The sequence below is a fragment of the Pelodiscus sinensis genome, chromosome 5 (genome assembly GCF_052426305.1).
Source record: "Pelodiscus sinensis isolate ZL-2025 chromosome 5, ASM5242630v1, whole genome shotgun sequence".
Taxonomy (NCBI): Eukaryota; Metazoa; Chordata; order Testudines; family Trionychidae; genus Pelodiscus; species Pelodiscus sinensis.
Window position 1 is genome coordinate 14,534,938 of NC_143056.1, and position 19,860 is coordinate 14,554,797.

At 43.8% G+C, this 19,860-nt stretch overlaps 1 protein-coding gene across 1 annotated transcript in view; it reads right to left on the reverse strand.

Annotated features, from left to right (window-relative positions):
* The window catches only part of KCNH5 (potassium voltage-gated channel subfamily H member 5), a 228,276-nt gene that overhangs the window by 35,379 nt on the left and 173,037 nt on the right, over positions 1-19,860 (reverse strand). Inside the window, exon 10 of the mRNA XM_075926373.2 lies at positions 8,932-9,128. Within this exon, the coding sequence (XP_075782488.2) occupies positions 8,932-9,128 (197 nt within the window). The remainder of the gene's footprint in view (positions 1-8,931; positions 9,129-19,860) is intronic.

Below are 19,860 nucleotides of genomic sequence, written 5' to 3' on the forward strand. Positions count from 1 at the left end.
GGAAATCCTACCCCTGGAGGTAGTACTTCGGGGGTGAAGGTGGACACATGACCTGACCGGAAGTAAAGGATGTCATGTGACCCCTCTAAGACCTTGTCCTACCATTCTCTACCAATAGGGATAGGTTTGGGCCCCACAGGGGCAACTATACTGCAATTGCATTAACCTACCTTACATTGTATTAACTTGGGGGATGAAGGCCGGGGGTGCCTCTATTTCAGTGGTTCTCAAACTTTTTGGCCTGTGAACCACCTGGCTCACAGTAAGCCTTTCCGCGGACCACCAATTGCTAATGGAAACATACCATTAATTACACCTGAGCCATTTTGCTAGTGCTTCAGCTAGGGAGAACGGTTTAATTTAAATTATAAAACCAATTAAGCATTTTAACTTTCTCATGTTAGTTTATCAAACTGCATTTTAAATAATGTAAAATAGTAATTTGTGTCCAACACAAAAGATTTCAATGTTTTCTTTATTTATGGCAGGAGTGGGGAAATGTCTCTGAGTTTGGGGCCACTGACGCGCAAAAAAAAAAAATCAGTTGGAGACCACACAAATGAGAAGCAAAAAATACTCCAAAAGCCACGAACTCTCACTGCTGTGGTCCCCAACTGAGACACCTCACTCTTCTGATGTTCCAGCCCCATGGGGCGAGGGGAAGGGACAGGGAGGACTGAGATTCAGGCCTTCCATAGATCAGATTTACTTTTCTGGGGTTCCAGAGTTAGTTAGGCTCTGGGGTGGGGACAAAAATGAGGGGTTCAATGTGCAGGACAGGGCTGCCAGAGTGTGGAATAGGGATCAGGTGCAAGATCTGGGTGGGAGGTGGGGTCTAAAAGCAGACTGGGGGTAGAGTTTTTTGCCAGAAGGGAGGGTGCAGGCGCAGGATGGAGGTGCGGTGTCTGGCCAGGAGGCAGAGTGCAGGAGCAAGGGAGGGTGTTGGAGCAGGCTGGGCTGTGGAGTCTTGGCGGGGAGAGGAAAGCAAGTAAGGGAGATTGGGGTATGGGGGCCTGGGCATGAGGGGGGGATGCTTACCTGGCTTTGCACCCCCTTGCAGTGGGGAAGGCCTCTGGACAGCACGGTGGGAAGGGGGAAGTAGCTCAGCCCTCCCCGCACACACAGTGGGGATCCCAGCGCAGCTGTGAGGTTGCAGTACCAGCTCTAGCTCCCCACTCGGAGGGCATGGGTGTGTGTGTGAAGAAACCCTGACCTTTCTCGGCAGACCAGGCTCACTGCTGTTCCCCCATCAGGAGAGGGACAGAGAGCGGCAGTGCACGGAGCACACCTGCTGAGCCCAAGCGTGACCCACCACGCTGCGCCCCAGCTGGGCTCTGTGCGGTCCCTGCCGGGGCTGAGGCAGCAGCTCCAAGGCGCAGAAGTCCGGGAGCAGCTCTGCCAGGTTATGCCTTGGACCCACTCAGCCCCCGCAGCAGCAGCTGCTGTACCAACAAGTGGCTTGGAGGAGGTGGCACAGCCAGATCGGGAGCTCCACGTGCCAGAGGCAGTCCTGCAGGGGGAGGGAGGAGGCTGTGCAGTGGTGGGCCAGTGGGTGGCAGAGTGACTGGAAACCACGTGCCATAGGAATCCGGCCTGGCTGCCTGCCCGCAAAGCTACAATGGAGATACCTATTTGCTCTGCGGAGTGGAAGGGGGGCGGGGAGAAGAGGAGGCTGTTGCTGCTGTGCTAGGGGGAAATGGCAGTGCACAGAGCCATTTCTCAGTCGCTTCTTCCCCACACGCCAGTGTCTCCATTAAGGCGTGAAATGTCCAGCAGGGCTTTCCGGGAAATTTCCCTACTTGATGGGGACACTGGGAAAGAGTATTTAAAATTGGGACAGTCCCGTAAAATCTGGGACGTATGGTCGGTATATGTGGAAGCAGTAGCATGGACTGGAAACCTATACTTTTAAAAACATTTGAACTATTTGTTTGCAGGAACCTCTTTGCTGACTCAAAACAGGTCTTGTAAAATTTCGGCCTTCAACAGTAGGTTCTATTTTATGCGTTTGACTCTTTACTAGTAATTTTTCTGCACTCCACGTGCCAGGGTCTGATTGCTATGCTAGTTCCACGGGCCACACTTTGTAAAACAAAGCCCTAATTCAAGGAGTGCAGATTCTCAAAAGTTGAGATCATGAATTATAATGATAATTATTCTTTCCCATATCAGAAGTCAGTAACTGCTGGATCCTTCCAAGTGCTGCTCTTTAACCTTCAGTTTTTTGAGATGGACATGGATCTCAATGCGGTTGTCAAGAATATCTCTAATTTATTTATTCTGAAAAAAGTTCCATGTTCTGATTCTGCCTTGCTGTCTGCATTAGTGATTTTAGATGTCCCATGAGCATTTTGGCGCACGCGCACACACACACACACGATGCTGAAACCTGTCATGTTATTGGACTTTAATGTGAATAGGCAGATCATTGTTGCACCCGCATGTGTTTGCCGCAAATTCAGTGTGAAGTGGGAAAGGGGGGGATGTCAAATGAAAGCTTATGCTCTGCTGACCCTGTCTAGGCTACTCATGTATTTGTACAATCTGTGTGTGTAAAGTTATGAATATGGGCTTTGTATTGATATTTTAAATGTTTTCTGCCGGGAGGGGCGGATGCTTAATACTGCATGAACAATGACTCCTAAGGGTTGCCAATTGACACCTGGGGAGCACACAGTGGCCCCTTGCCTGAGAAGGACACAGCTGGGAGTACATGGCTCCTTGCCTAAAAGAGACAGAAACTGGTTTGTGGCTCATGTGATCAGCCCATTTTGGGAGGCACCAGCACCTAGAACAGGAATGGACTTTCCCTCCGCATGGGTAAAATTATAGAAGCATCACGAGGATGCCTCCATATAATCATAGAACCATAGAGCTGGAAGAGACCTCAGGAGGTCATCAAGTCCAGTCCCCTGCTCTAGGCAGGACCAATCCCAACTAAATCAACCCAGCCAGGGCTTTGTCAAGCCGAGACCTAAACACCTCCTCCTAATGCACCCTAATATGCCATTAGCCTTCTTGGCTACAATGGCACACTGTTGACTCATATCCAGCTTCTCATCCACTGTAACCTCGAGGTCCTTTTCTGTAGAACTGCTACTTAGCTGGTTGGTCCCCAGCCTGTAAGAATGCTTGGGATTCTTCTGTCCCAAATGCAGGACTCTGCACTGGTCTTTGTTGAACCACATCAGATTTCTTGTGGCCCAATCCTCCAATTTGTCTAAGTCACTCTGGACTCTATCCCTTCCCTCAAGCGTATCTACCTCTCCCCCTAACTTAGTGTTATCTGCAAACTTGCTGAGGGTGCAATCCATCCCCTTATCCAGGTCATTAATAAAGATATTGAACAAAACCGGTCCTAGAACCGAACCTTGGGGCACTCTGCTAGAAACCGACTACCATCCTGACATCGAGCCGTTGATCACTACCCGCTGGGCCCGGCCTTCTAGCCATCTTTCTATCCATCTTACCGTCCATTTATCCAATCCACATTCCCTTAACTTGCTGGCAAGAATATTGTGGGAGACCGTATCAAAAGCCTTGCTAAAGTCAAGGTATATCACATCCACTGACTTTCCCATGTCCACAGAGCCAGTTACCTCATCATAGAAGCTAATCAGATTGGACAGGCATGACTTGCCCTTTGTGAATCCATGCTGACTATTCCCGATCACTTTCCTCTCTTCCAAGTGCCTCAAAATGGATTCCTTAAGGATCCCTTCCACGATTTTTCCAGGAACCGAGGTAAGACTGACTGGCCTGGACTTCCCTGGATCGTCCTTCTTCCCTTTTTTAAATATGGGTATGACATTTGCGTTTTTCCAATCATCCGGGATCTCTCCCGATCTCCACGACTTTTCAAAGATAATGGCCAAAGGCTCCTCAATGACATTTGCTATCTCCCTCAGCACTCCTCAGATGCATTAAGTTCGGGCCCATGGATTTGTGTACCTTTAGCTTTTCTAAATAGTTTCTAACCTGTTCTTTACCCACCAAGGGCTGTCCATTTTCATCCCATCTTGCGTCACTTAGTGCATTAATTTGGGAGCCGACCTTGTCCATGAATACAGAGGCAAAGAAAGCATTGAGTACTTCAGCTTTCCCCACATCATCTGTCACTAGGTTACCTCCTTCATCCAGTAAGGGCCCCGCACCCTCTCTGATCACCTTCTTCTTGTTAACATGCCTGTAGAAACATTTCTTGTTATCCTTCACATCCTTTTCCAGTCGCAATTCCAAATGAGCTTTCACCTTCCTGATAACCCCACGGCATTCTCGAGCTATACATTTATACCCCTCCCTGGTCATTTGTCCAAGTTTCCACTTTTTTGTAAGTTTCCTTTTTGTGCTTAAGTTCACCAAGGATTTCCCCAGTCTCCTACCAGGTTTGCCTCTCTTGCTACGCGTCGGGATGGTTTCTTTCTGTGCCTTCAATAAGGCTTCTTTAAAATATTGCCAGCTGTCCTGGACTCCTTTCCCCTTCACGTTAGCATCTCAGGGGATTCTGCCCATTAGGTCTCTGAGGGAGTCAAGACTCCTACATCTTGTCTTCACTCCTGCACTTCACTCTAGAACCACACTGGTAAGGACAGAGGGCCCAGAAAGATTCGTGGAGCTATCCTGATATAGGCTATACACCAGAGACTTTTAAGCTTGCAGTTTGTTACATCTCTGCTAAGAGCCTGTGTCAAGAACTTAGTGACTGATGTGTGTAATGTATTCTCTTTAACAATCTCACTCTCAACCTTTTCTTTCTTTTATTAATAAACCTTTAGATTTTAGTTTCTAAAGGACTGGCTCAGCATGCTCTTTTAGGTAAGATCCGAGGTATAAATTGACCTGGGATGGTGACTGGTCCTTTGGGATTGGGAGAACCTGTTCAGAGTTGGTGAGATTGGGTTTTATAACTTCTCACCTGTGTCAGAGATAGCGCTGGCTGTGCCACAGGGAACACTGGGGTATCTAAGGGGTTTTGCTTGTGAGACTTCTTGCTGGCTAGGATGGCAGCTGAAGTGCTCTGTGTAACTGTTTTGGTGCCTTATAGGGAAGAACTCCAGTCTTAGGGTATCAGTAGCCCTGGTTTTAAGCAATTCACCCTGGTCCGACACTTCCTGCAGTGCCCATACCCAACCTGGCATATTACACAACCCTTTGCAATTATAGGTTAAAAGTCGCTTTGCCTTTCTGAACAGAAGAGATCGTTGCAGGTTGAAAAGCGAGCAGCCACTTTATGGGCCATACATTTATTGTGATGGATGAGCCACCTACCAGAAAAAAATCTTGAGTTGGTAATAGCACGCTGCACAGCTCTGCTAAATAGGTCATTCAACATGCCAGGTCTCTGGATATTACTGGGGAGTGAGAAAACATTATTTCTCCACTTCAATGTGCCTGTCTTTTTTCTTGTCATGTGGAACTAACCTTTCATGCTTAGTACTATTACTAATTTATTAGCCTTTTAAATGCCTAAATTGCTGTACTGTCTGTGGACTACATCTTAATGCTTGCTGAAGCAAAGAGTGCTCTGGAAATGTGAGTGTGTAAAGCAATAAACCAGATGGGAGAACAGTTCTCTGTACCTCTGCGTTTGCTACAGTGAGAACAAACAATCATTTTCTGAAGCAGAGAAGAGCCAGTGGTATATGACTGTTACAATTAAACAGTGACTCTTGAAAGTGATGATTAAATAAAAAAGGTGCTTAGTGCATTTCTATTAAAATCAGTTAAAAGAGAAAGCAATTTTCTTGCCATTCAGTTTAAATGACTACAGCACAAATTGCTGTTGTACAGTGCAATTCCGTAAGTCCGGTCTGTTGCAACCTGATTGACTATTTCTGCCAATGTGATGGGACTATTTCTTGAATAGTTAGGGTCTTATTTTCTAAGGGCATGACCACACTACCTGATGGATTGACGGGAAGTGATTGATCCAGCAGGGGTCGATTTATCGTGTCTAGTACAGACATGATAAACTGACCTCCGATTTCTCTCCCATCGACTCCGATACTTCACCATAATGAGAAGTGCTGGTGGAGTTGATGGGAGAGTGTCAGCTATCAACTTTCCACAGTGAAGACACTGCAGTAAGTAAATCAAAATATGTTGACTTCAGCTACCTTATTCACATAGCTGAAGTTATGTAACTTAGATTGATGGCCTACAGTAGTGTAGACTAGGCCTAAGAAATGAACCTGTAATTTAGCAGTTTTACCTCTACAATAGAACACAATGAGAAGCATAAAAATCTTCTGCCAGCGAAGCTTGATCAAATGCCCACTGAAGTCACTTAATTAAAAACATGTTGGATCGGGGTATAATACCTAAGAGCATAAAAATCTAGTTAGTGCCTAGGAATGAAGCACAGGAAATCCCTACATCAGACTGAGTGTCTCAGCACTGCTCAAACCTAGTTCCTGAGTGTTGAGCAGCTAGCGACAGATATCATGCATGATCTGTTCTTCACAAACTTTTACTGCCAATCCGTTTGTATTTACTGGTGTCCCATGAACCCAAGAGAGATTTCTCCTGTACTGTGAAAGCCAATCTACATATCTTTCTTTATAAGCTTCATTAGGAAATTCAGCTCCTCTTTGCTTTTTCCCATTGCAAGAAAATCTTCAGGGCACAAATCTTCCCTTTCGACACTTAGTCCAAATACCAGGCTGTGTCCTGGGTAACTCCGCCAGTGAAAAGAATTCTCCCACCTTTACCATTGCTGGGCCCAGTGGGTACATAGGCATTCCACTTCCATTATTACAGCCCTGAATAGTAACCACTGCGGCTGTAACACAGAGGATCCATGTCTAAGTTATCCAGGTGGCCACACTTTTGGCCTTCCCCAGACTGCATCTCCTGGTCCCTAGGGATGAGCATGCAGGGAGCTTGGTTCTGCATTGCACTATGTGAATAGCAGAATTGCAATCCACTGTTTTGTCAGCCAAACATCCATATTGCTTTTGGTAATGCACAGCTCTGGCATTGCTCCAGAGAAGAAGTGTCGTCTCAGTAAGCTAGTTTAAGCTAGGGATGTAAGCAAGTAGTCGAGTACTCGATTACCCAATAAGCCTATGCTTATTAGGTAGTCGAGTTGAGTACTTAACTACTTGCTGTATCAGAGGCAGCAAGGGGAGGGAGGAAATAGGAGCTGGTGCTGGGAAGAGTCAGCTTAAAGGAGGCAGTGGGAGGCTGCCGCAAAGCAGCCTCTGTCTGTGGGGGGTCACGGTGGGGAAATGCTTCCCTCTCCCCCTGTTGACACGAGCTGCTCTTTGTCCACGGCCAAACCGGGCTGCCACAAACAGGGACTGCTGGACCAGGTGTGAGCCGCAATTGAACAGTCCTGGCTCATGCTGGACCAGGACCTCTGCGACTCTGCAATTTAAATGTAGTAAGAGCCAGGCAGGTGCACAGGCAGCCCGGATCTTACTAGATTTAAACTGCAGAGCTGCAGCAGAGGTAGCTCCTGGACCAGTGCAAGCCAGCACAGAGCACCTTTCCTTATCGACTAATCATTTAGTTGATACAAATTGTATTGACTACATGATTAATCAATTACCCGCCTCTAAAGAGCCTTAGTTTAAGCAAAAAGCAAAATGTAGGTTTCAACACGGCATGAATTGTATTAGCTTGTCCCCTGAAAATGCCTTCTAGCATTTCTTCTCTGGTCCCAGAACCATCCTGGTTCCGCCCAGGTTCTAGAGCGGAGTTTTCAGCTCTGTACTTGCTATTCATGGCACATTGCAGGTACCAAGGTGAGAATTACAAAAAGATGGTAAGATAACAATCTTGAACCTAAACTGGATTTTTACTGGGCTTTCTCTCTCAGATTGGGTGGCATTTGTAGGCCCATTCTATCCTCTCCCAACTTTTCCCCAGGTGAGTCACTTCCGCTACATCTTGTACTTTGCTGACTGCCTTAACAGCACTAGAAAGCCCTAATTCTCTCTGTGCAGCATCTTGTACAAGCTATTGTTGCCAGAATGATACTAGGCCCAATAAGCCACCAGTCTGTTCTGGCTGGGCAATTCCTATTTTACTATACGCATTGAGCTCTCTTTTTTCCTAAGGCTCAATTGTCTTTAAAACATCACGGCAGTCTTTCAGTAACTTCAGATGAGATGCCTTAGGTGCAGCTACAGAAAAAAATCCATTTCAGCTGTAAAACCATTTCAGTTAATGCTTCATAATCTATAAATCACTGTTATTAGATTTCTCTATGCAAATCAAATGTGTATGAGCCTCATCAATCTTTAGAAATATCTCCATAACGATTAAATTTTTGCAGTTGCAATGTGAATTAAAGGATCTGTTAACTTATTTTCCAGCTACATCTTTATATCTAATTCATTTTCAGATGGAGTGTTCTTTGAAGTGACTAATGAATAGTGAGTTTTATTGATTGATTATAAAATGAGCAGGCGGGTTTAAAAGAAAAAAAGAGAGCTGTGAACATAAAATCACTGTCAAGCTTTATTAACCTTCCCCCTATTAAAATTCTAAACTGAGTAAGAAAGAGGCGCAGATATTAACATACTGCTTTTGTTGAGTACAATTTATTTATTTCACATCTATAAATTCCTCTTAGTTGGTCCATGTCCCATCAGCCTGGCCTCTGACCTAGATCTTTGTACATTGGGGAATGAACTTCACCTTGGAAATCTTTGAAGAAGTAATCATTTGGCTTCCATTGGACCGTAAAACACAGCCTTATATATTGTGCAAAGGAACAGATACTCTGTGCTCCAAATCTACAGGTAGCTTTTACCAAGCCACCATTAAGGAACAGCCACAGCTTTTATTGCAAATTTAGTTAATCTGCACTGTCCTGATAATATCATGACTAAATTTGGGATTGGTATTTGGCACATGGACTATGTGGGGGGTTCTCAATCACTTTCCCCCTAGGAATGGTAAAAATTAGACCAAGCACCTTACCCGTTTCCTCAGATTGCAGGTGAGTGTCAGATTCCTCGAGAAGGAGTTTGCAAAAGCTGTATAGAAGTCCAGAACTTTCAGCAAGGCTTCTCGTTTAATAATATGTAAATCGCAGTATGTCAATGCTCGGACATTGGCACACGCATGGGCCAAAGTGGTTTCCTTCCAGAAGATATCACCAAACACATCACCTTTGCCTGAAAAAGAGCAGGACATATTTATTAAACCATACACATACACTGCTCTTCAGCAAACGAATTATCTGCTCCCTCAAATTTTCTTCAGTTCCCAATTATTCTGAATTTAGCCCATATTTTAAAGGTATTCAGGCACTGCTCTGTCCAAATAAATTTAGGAGCCTAAGTCTCTTTGATTGAGACTTAGGGCACCATCTTCATTTGCCACACCAGGGATCAATGTTCTGGTATTCGATTTAGTGGGTCTAGTATAGACCCGTAAATCGAATTCTGAGGGCAGCTTTGGCCAGTGTCTGTACTCCTTACAGTTGCAAGGAGTAAGGGAAGCCTATAGGAGTATTTACTTCATAGGTCTCCCACAGTGAGGACAGCACCAAGCTCAGCTTAAGATAAGAAGACTCCAGCTATGTATTCTATGTAGCTGAAGTTGCATACCTTAAACCAACCTTCAAGGTCTAGGGTAGACCTGGTATTAGGTTCCTAAGTGCCTAAGTCACTTTTGAAAATAAACCTTATTAATCTCCTTTTAAAAACTGGTTGGGAGGTGTTTGAAAATTTTACCCTTAAGCATATGTTAAAGTTATGCACATGCTTCAGTGCTTTGCTGAATCTGGGTCTTACTGAAGTATCTAACAATAAAAGCTGATCAAACTATTAATTGAGAATAATATTTGCTAAAAAAAATTAACTTTTTGACTAGCAAATCATTCAAATATAGATCCTGATTTACACGAATTAACTTGCTGTTCATCTGCATTCACTAAATAGTTCTGACAAATAATTTTCTAACTATTTGTTGCCCGTAACTACTTGCATTAATTGGGCATCTGTTTCTATTCCCTAATTGAATAACATTTTATTTCTAATAGGAGACTAACAAATGGTAAATAATGTGTAATGAGCTTGTGTGGTATGTTTTCACCCATACAATCATCTGCTCTAAAATGTGTGAAATTTTAGAAATTTGTGAACATTCTCAAGAACTTCTAATGGTTATTCCAATGAAAATTTGACCCACAAGTAAACTGAATATCACACTTATATTTAGTAGTATTTGACAATATGATTAGCTGCTATTTGACCAGCTCAGTTAACAATTAGATTAACGGATTTTTCTAGATTAAATATTATAGGGTATGTCTACACTACCCCACTAGTTCGAACTAGCGGGGTAATGTAGGCATACCGCACTTGCAAATGAAGCCCGGGATTTGAATTTCCCGGGCTTCATTTGCATAAGCCGGCCGGCGCCATTTTCAAACGCCGGCTTGTTCGAACCCCGTGCCGCGCGGCTACATGCGGCACGGGCTAGATAGTTCGAACTAGCAAGCCATTCCACGAGGCGTACAGATAGTTCGGAATGGCTTGCTAGTTCGAACTATCTAGCCCGTGCCGTGTGTAGCCGCACGGCACGGGGTTCGAATAAGCCGGCATTTGAAAATGGCGCCGGCCAGCTTATGCAAATGAAGCCCGGGAAATTCAAATCCCGGGCTCATTTGCAAGTGCGGTATGCCTAATTACCCCGCTAGTTCGAACTAGCGGGGTAGTGTAGACATACCCATATATATTACAGTATTATCCCAAAATGCAATCAGGATGAATCTCTTACTTGGATGGTCATTTTATATAGAGCTTGTTCCTGCCTTGAAGACTTTACAATTTAGATTAAGACAAAAGTAAATATCTGATTATTTTCAGGTACTTTTTAACAGTTCTATAGAATCATATAACCATAGAGCTGGAAAAGACCTAAGAAGGTCATCAAGTCCAGCCCCCTGCTCTAGGCAGGACCAATCCCAACTAAATCAACCCAGCCAGGGCTTTGTCAAGCCGAGACTTAAACACCTCTAGGGATGAAGACTCCACTACTTCCCTAGGTAACCCATTCCAGTGCTTCACCACCCTCCTAGTGAAATAGTTTTTCTAATATCCAACCTGGACCTCTCCCACCACAACTTGAGACCATTGCTCCTTGTTCTGCCATCTGTCACTACTGAGAACAGCCTCTCTCCATCCTCTTTGGAACCTCCCTTCAGGAAGTTGAAGGCTGCTATCAAATCCCCCCTCACTCTTTGCTTCTGCAGACTAAACAGACCCAACTCCCTCAGCCTCTCCTCATAGGTCATATGTTCCAGCCCCCTAATCATTTTGGTTGCCCTCTGCTGGACCCTCTCCAATGCGTCCACATCCTTTTTGTAGTGAAGGGTCCAGAACTGGATACAATACTCCAGGTGTGGCCTCACCAGAGCCAAATAAAGGGGAATAATGACATCTCTGGATCTGCTGGCAATGCTCCTCCTAATGCAACCTAATATGCCATTAGCCTTCTTGGCTACAATGGCACACTGTTGACTCATATCCAGCTTCTCATCCACTGTAACCTCCAGGTCCTTTTCTGTAGAACTGCTACTTAGCTGGTTGGTCCCCAGCCTGTAACAATGCTTGGGATTCTTCCGTCCCAAGTGCAGGACTCTATACTTGTCCTTGTTGAACCTCATCAGATTTCTTGTGGCCCAATCCTCCAATTTGTCTAAGTCACTCTGGACCCTATCTCTGCCTTCAGGCATATCTACCTCTCCCCTTAGCTTAGTGTCATCTGCAAACTTGCTGAGGGTGCAATCCATCCCCTCATCCAGGTAATTAATAAAGATATTGAACAAAACTGGTCCTAGAACCGAACCTTGGGGCACTCTGCTAGAAACCGACCGCCATCCTGACATCGAGCCATTGATCACTACCCGCTTGGCCCGGCCTTCTAGCCAGCTTTCTATCCATCTTACCGTCCATTTATCCAATCCACATTCCCTTAACTTGCTGGCAAGAATATTGTGAGAGACCGTATCAAAAGCCTTGCTAAAGTCAAGGTATATCACATCCACTGACTTTCCCATATCCACAGAGCCAGTTACCTCATCATAGAAGCTAATCAGATTGGTCAGGCATGACTTGCCCTTTGTGAATCAATGCTGACTATTCCCGATCACCTTCCTCTCTTCCAAGTGCCTCAAAATGGATTCCTTAAGGATGCCTTCCATGATTTTTCCAGGACTGACTGGCCTATAATGCCCTGGATCATCCTTCTTCCCTTTTTTAAAGATGGGCATGACATTTGCCTTTTTCCAAACGTCCGGGATCTCTCCCGATCTCCACGATTTTTCAAAGATAATGGACAAAGGCTCCTCAATGACATTTGCCAACTCCCTCAGTACTCCATAACATGGAGCCAGTGTTATCTCACTTCAGTATATATAAAATGCCTACAAAGCTGGGTTTGTTCAAAGATATTGGTAGAGCCCTATAAACTCATGGATATCTGCTTTATATCTTTAGGTATCTGCATCTGCAGATGTGAATGAGGATATCCGTGACTCATTTTTGTGGACAAAGATACAAATTTTGTATCTAGAACACTGCAAATTTGCAGATATCCACTTTATATCCCCCCTGAAGATACCCACTTTGGTCAATGAGGATATCCTCAGATCATTTTTGCAGATGTGGATGCAGATGCAGATGCAGATACCATTTTTGTATCTGTGCAGGACTCCAGCTATTAAGAAGGTTGTGGCTAAAACTATTTTATTTGGATGTTGCAAAATTAAGTGACAGGTACATATCACATTCTGGGGCATCAGCTCCTCACTCAAGTGGATTCTGTCACAAAAAGGAATTTTCACTATTTTTAGCAGATGGGGTTTCCCTAAGGAGATTTCACCTGACCAAGGGTCAAATTTCACACCTCAGCTATTCAGGAACTTATGGAAGTTGGGTGGGGCAGAACAATTAAAAGCCATTCCACATCACCCAGAGACAAACGGTCTGGTGGAGAGGTTCAATGGAATTCCAAAATCTAGGCTGGGAATGAAATAAGAGAACCTGAAGCTGGAATGAGATCACAGATGGAATGTTACCCTATTTACTATTCACTTATAGGGAAGTGCCCCAAGAGTTGGCAGGGGTTCCCCATTTGATTTTCTATACTGAAGAGAAGTGAAGGGACTCCTAGATCGTATATATAAGACTCCTGAGAAGGGGACACTGATGCATAAGTAAGTGGTCATAATGGAAATGGTTGAGACTAACCTCAGGAACAGTAAAAAACAAAAAGTGTGGCATGGCCAAGATACTAGTAAATGTTCTTTGGAATGGGACAATAACATGCAGAAATCTTGGGAAGGACTTTTTGGGGTGGCAGAAGAGGTGAGTGAAGAAGATACCGGCAATGTTAAAAGGCGTCATGGTAATAGTATCCCACAGATGGTGCATGTAAACAGACTTAAAGCTTCTAAGAGCTGGGAAACTATGGTCAACACAAGCTGTTGTGTAGAAAGAGACACTGAGGCACACTATCTCACTGATTGATGGCTGAATGCCAGACTGAGTCACCTCTGGACAGCATCGATTTCTGTGGTGAGTTAACATCAGTGGAAAACGCAGAGGCGTTATCTGTACTGAAAGAACACAGTCAAATGTTTTCTAACATCCCAGGGAAGACTCACAGTCCAGCTCATCAGGTCCTACTGTACCATTAGGAAGGTGTAAGAGCCAATTTGTGCAGAAATACAAAGCATGCTGGACCAGGGCTGCTGTTATACACAGACATCAAGGCTATGCACCTTGTTTGGGTGTTTGTGACCCGTCTAAGTTGGGAGCTAGCCTCTGTCAGAAGCTGGAAATGGGCAACAAAGTTGGGATACTTGATTCCCTGTTCTGTTCATTCCCTCTGGGGTACCTGGTATTGACCACTGTTAGAAGACAGGATTCTAGGCTAGATGGACCTTTGGTCTGACCCGGTATGGCCATTCTTATGTAACCCAACAGTGGTGTGGACTGTACCATGGAATGAGATAGTCCAGTTTTGCACACATGTGCGCACACACACACGTGTGTTTCAATGCCATAGTTAGAACCATGTGCCATGACAAATCTCAAGGTTAAAATATTTGCTCATATTTACTGTATACCAGAGAAATATAGATCTGCAGACCTGCTCACCCCTCCTCAAAAATGGGTTAGAGAAGGAGGATGAGAATGATCAATAGGTTGGAGAAAAAATTTTCTCATGAAATATTATTTAAAAAAACTGGGGATTGCTTACCTTCGAAAGGAGATAAATAAATGAGGAAACGATAAAAGTACATGAAATTCTGAGGGGAAAAGAAGGCAGATGGGGAACGTCTGTTCTCGCTGACTCAGCATAAAAATAAGACGACATACATGTTATGTCTAGACTGCAGGCTTCTTTCGGAAGAAGCATTTCCAGAAGAGATCTTCCGAAAAACTTCTTCCGAAAGAGCGCGTCCACTTGACAAAGCACATCAAAAAAGCGATCTGCTTTTTCGAAAGAAAGCATCCGCACTGAATGGACAATATCTTGCATTTAAACTGGGATTACAGTGTGCTTTTTTCTCTTTCCTTTTCTTCCAAAAGAACTCCCTCTTCTCCATCCACTCACACCTTTTTCTGAAAGAGCTCTTTCGGAAAAAGTCTTCTTCGTTGTAGAAAGAGGTTTACCGATGTCGGAAAAACCCCTCTGTTCTTTCTATTTTCTTTCGAAAGAACGTGATTGCAATGTGCATGTAATTGAAGTTTTTTTAGAAAAACGGCTGTTTTTCCTGAAAAAACTCTGTTGTGTAGACATACCTTCAGTGATACCAAAGAGTGAGAAATGCCAAACAGGTAGAAGCTACAATAGCAAGGAAATGACAAGGAGAAATATACACACTTGATAAATATGCCCCATGCTCCAGAGGAAGGCGAAAAACCCCCAAGGCTTCTGCCAATCTGATCTGGGGGAAAATTCCTTCTAGACCCCAAATCCAGCAAGCAATTTGACCCCGAGCATGTGAGTAACACATACCAGCCAGGGCTCTAAGACAGAGGATCCTTGGCATTCTCTCCATTGATTTAAATAGCCCTTAGATGGGGACCCGGTGAGGTTTTATTTGATAGTTTGGAGACTATTTCCCCAAGAGAAGGTGATAGAGCACGTATCATGTCTTTTAGTGCCCACTCTCTCAAATATATGAAACATATTCTAAAGGTACTTTGCAGCATTGTTTTATGAACTACATACGCTAACCAAATTGACCATATCATTGTTCCAGGTGATCTGGGATTTTATTTCTGTCTTTGTACTGTCTATGGCACTGTATGTAAATAATATTCTTCACTAGATCTTCGTAAAACATGAATAGAAATTTCTCTCTGGAGAAAGGTAAAAAATTGCTGATAGTCTCTATTTTACAGAAATACGTAAAAAAATTTCAATAAAATCAATGTCTACAATCTCGGAATCATCTCTTCTAATGAAGATTATAAAGGCTTTCTTACTGAGTCTGGTTTTCAAAGGATTTACTTAAAAAAAAAATCCTTGAGGGCAAATAGGGAATACATAATCCAGCTAATGTATTGTATAAAATGACATGGCATAAACTAAATGCTTATTGCAGAACATTCACGAGTAATTTATCACTTATCTAATGCACTGATTTTAAAGTGCCCTTTCTTTAGTTAATTGTCCTTGTTCATAAAATCAATTCTGTTTCATACACACAGAGCACAATTACAAAATTTACTGAAAACAGACCATTTTTAAAACATGTACAGCATTGCTTAATTTATTTTTTCTTTGTGATGTGCACTTGTAAAAATCGGAGTTTAGCTTTGTGCAATTACAGCCTGTGGTTGAAAATAAGCAATATTGTTGAATTGCCTCTTATCATTCTCCTTCCACAGTGCAAGGGAAATGTTTCTTTTCTTTCTAAATGCAAGGTAATATTACCCAACAAATGAAAGGTGAAAGGATAAAAGCAGATGATGTTTTCTTGTAGCACCTGTGTAAGACTCTGAATGTTAAATAACATACCGAAGTTCCTATATAAATTAATTATCCTTCTGAGAAATGAACAAATATTCATGATGTTTTTTGATGTTCTGTTAAATAGAAGACAGCAGTGGGATCATCAAATAGATGCTGAATCACTACAAATATCTAGAGCAGGGTGGGCAATAATTTTTGATGGATGGGGGGCACTCCAAGAATAGGGAAAATGGTCAAGGGGTGCAGGAGAGGGTGGAGTGTGGGAGAGAGTTTGGGTGAAGGAGGCAATTGTGACTTGGGGAAGGGGAGTAGGGTTCAGGAAAGGGTAGAGGGGTTTGGACTGTGACCTAGGGCAGGAGGAGGTTGTAATTTGGGACAGGGGACTGGGGTGTACGAGGGGATGCAGGGGCTGGGTTGTGATCTGGGGCAGGGAATTGAAGTGCAGGATCTGGATTGGGTATGGATGCAGAAGGGGGTGCAGTGGTATGGATTGTGACCTAGGAGGGTATATGGGTGCAGGAGGGGGCCAGAGGGTTTGGGTTAAGTGAGGTAGGGGGGCAGTGGAATAGGGTGCCAGAGGCAGGCTCTGGCTGGGAGACTTACCTGCTGGACTCCCAGCCAACGGCCTTCTCAAGCAGACTCCCTGTCTGTCCCACCCCTGCACTGGCTGCAGGGACCGTGTGGTTTTTGAACAGCTACGAGCCTGAGGGAAGGGGTGGGAGGGTGCTTTGCAAGCTGCCTGTTAACAGCAGGCAGCTCCCATTGGCTGGAAACTGGCCAATGGGATTGTGCTGTTGACAAGAGCAGCACCTCAAGCTGCTCCTCCCTTCCTCCAAGGAAGGTATTTTGCTTAGGCCTCATCTAGGGATATAAGCAAGTAGTTAACTACCCGCATAAGCGTATCGGGTAGTTGAGTGGAGTACTCGACTACTCCCTTCTTCATCCCCCCATACTGCCGTTGTGGTGCTGCCTGCCCCCCCCCCCCCATGTCTCCATCAGAAGCAGCTGGGGGTAGATGGGAAGGCTGCTCTGGCAGCAGCCCCCCACTGGGATGCCTGCAGACAGGGGCTGCTGCCCCTAAGTAGTTCCTGTTTGTGGCAGCCCGGGCTGGCCGTGGGCAGGGTCTGATCCAGCCACGAACAGGGGCTGCTGAACTAAGCAGTCGCGGCTCATGCCAGTCCAGGACTGCTGCACCTCTGCATTTTAAATGTAGTAAAAGCTGCCAGGCTCTTATTACATTTAAAATGCAGAGCCACAGCATAGGTGACTCCTGGTGACTCTTACTACCTTTAAAATGCAGAGCTGCAGCAGTCCAGAGCCGGCGCGAGCCAGAACTTGTTAGTCTCGGCTCAAGCTGGCTCCTGGAGCTACCCCTGCTATGGCTCTGCAGAGCAGCCTTTGATATCAACTACACGATTAGCCAAATAACTGCTCTTTAACATCCTTAGCCTGATCTACAGCAATTCATTTATTCATGAGTCCCTTCATGTTACCATACTACCTTTTGAGTCAAATGGCAGTGTGGTAACTTGAAGTAAGGAAGGATCTAAAGGACAGATACAAAAGGTAATGTTGACATTTTGCACTTTATGGATGGTGCATGTTTCTTTGAACACAAAAACTAATAGGACCATTAACTCCCTTGGCATGACAAGCACATGGTGATACTATGCTGTGTTCAGACAGAATGAAAACAAGAACGAATAGCGCAGGACTTTTCTGAAGTAGGTATTTTTTCCAAATATTTGAAAGAAGCTGCACTTGCTATATCAGCCAAATTTATTAACAAATACAATGGGTAATGTCAAACAACAAGGCAATGTCCTGCAACACAATATATTTTTACCCATCAGGAAACACTCAGAAACTAATCATATATTATATTTTATCTCCAGTTCACTGATGCCTATTAGAAACTGCTTAGTAAACAATGGCAAATATGAATATATTTCTCTTTAACTTGCCTTTCATATATTATTGAAAAGGATAATTTAGCTGGTTGAAATTTTCAAATATAAGTGTGCAAACAGCATTCAGCTAAGTTATGCAAGCAAATATGCATTTACAGAGTGCAATTTGGGTATCTAGGCAGGAATGCATTGTAGAGATATATCAAAATGGTGTTGCAAAATGGCTGTTTGCAGATATCTGCAGGGTATACATTTTTAAAACCTGTCTCCACAGTTAGGCTTTGACCAAGACTCCTTTAAGAACTTATGCACGTATGATGTTATTAAAGAATAGCTGTTCAGGGATAAATCCATTTGTGCACACTCTTACTTTGGAATGAGAATTCCTTTCTCTTATTAAACTTAATCCACTTGGGAAACTGAATGAACTAAACAAGGTATATAAAAGGTGGAGAAAAAGGTACTTTTGATCTGGAATAATAGTGTTTATACATAGAGTTATTCAGAAATAGCGACTATGCTTTCAATTAACACTCCATCTTATTCTGGAATAAGTTTGCATGTGAAGAAGCCTTTAAGAAAGGGCCCCGTAGCACCAACATGCTAGGGCCAAATTCACTACTGTCTTGCACCTTGTGTAATCATTTACTCCAGAGCAAAGTGGATGTACATCACTATGGCTTTAAGTCCCATTCCCACTACTCTGATAGTGTAAAGGGTCCTTGAAGAGGTTGAAAACGTGAATGCTACCAAAGCAAAATGCGTAGCTTTTTACATGTATTTAAATAGTGTAAATGAATACATAACACAAAAGGCAAAGGAAAATCAGGCCCTAGATGTTCATGTGGTTACTAATGGTCTATTGATTTTTGGACTAAAAGAAAGTCTGAGATTGGATCTGCAAATGGAAAACTGTATCAGTTTGGCTCTATCAGTTAGGACTATGGGCTTTTTTTTTTTTTTTTTTTTTTGCAGTACTGTAGTTATGAAGTCAGGCTTCCCGGTTGGATGGAATTTTGCTGATATGAAGATGCTTGTTCCAGTATAGTTATCTCGCGTTCTGTGTGGGAATAGTTACACCAATGTAAAGCACTTTGACAACAATACTCTGAGTTCCTCAACAGAGAACCAGTCTACAAGCCTTATCAACTCGTTTGGGGCCTGCAAAGGACTCAAATTCACAGCAGGTTAACAAAGGTTCCGGTTAAGCAGACTTTCAGAGCCCTGCACACATCTATGTAAATCCTGGGGGAATTCTGTAATTTTACCATGGTTCCAGATGCAACAATTGCAGGATTCCCCCCAAGACTAATATATACTTCTCCATCTTAAATTGGCTACAGAAACTGATCATAGATATAACTTAGTGCGGGGATTTTCAAATTCTGGGTTGCAGCTTGTAAGGTCAAGCTGCTAGCTGGTCACAAGATGCTTTGTTTACCGATGTCCCCGCAGGCAATCGCAACTCCCGTTGGCTGTTCCAGGCCAGTTGAGTTGTGGGAAGCAATGTCCCGGTTCGTACCACTTCCCACGGCTCCCCTTGGTTGGGAACAGCAATCTATGGTCATTGAGAGCTATGATCACCCATACCTGTGGAGGTACAGATAAACAAAGCATCTCATGGACCACTAGCAGCTTGCTCTTACAAGCTGCAACCCAGAGTTTGAAAACCTCAGTCCTAGTGGATGTGAGAGCCTGACAGGACCTTTGGGGAGAAGTTTGAGAAGATATGGGGAGAAAAATCTCAGAAAATTTAAAAATTAAAAAGAGCAAACAAATAAATGGGTCCAGAACTTCCTTTCTGATGTTAAGCTACCCAAACAAATAAAGCCCAGGACAGAAGCAAAAAGAAGAAAGACATGAGTGCCTTCACATGGTTCAAGGAGAGCTAGGACAGGTCTCAGTTAGGGTTAGAAGCCTGTAAGATAGGGGACAGTGAGTCTGCGCTTCTCTGCTCAGAGTGGGTTACAGATCTGGGGTAGCTCAGAGGCAGGTGCAT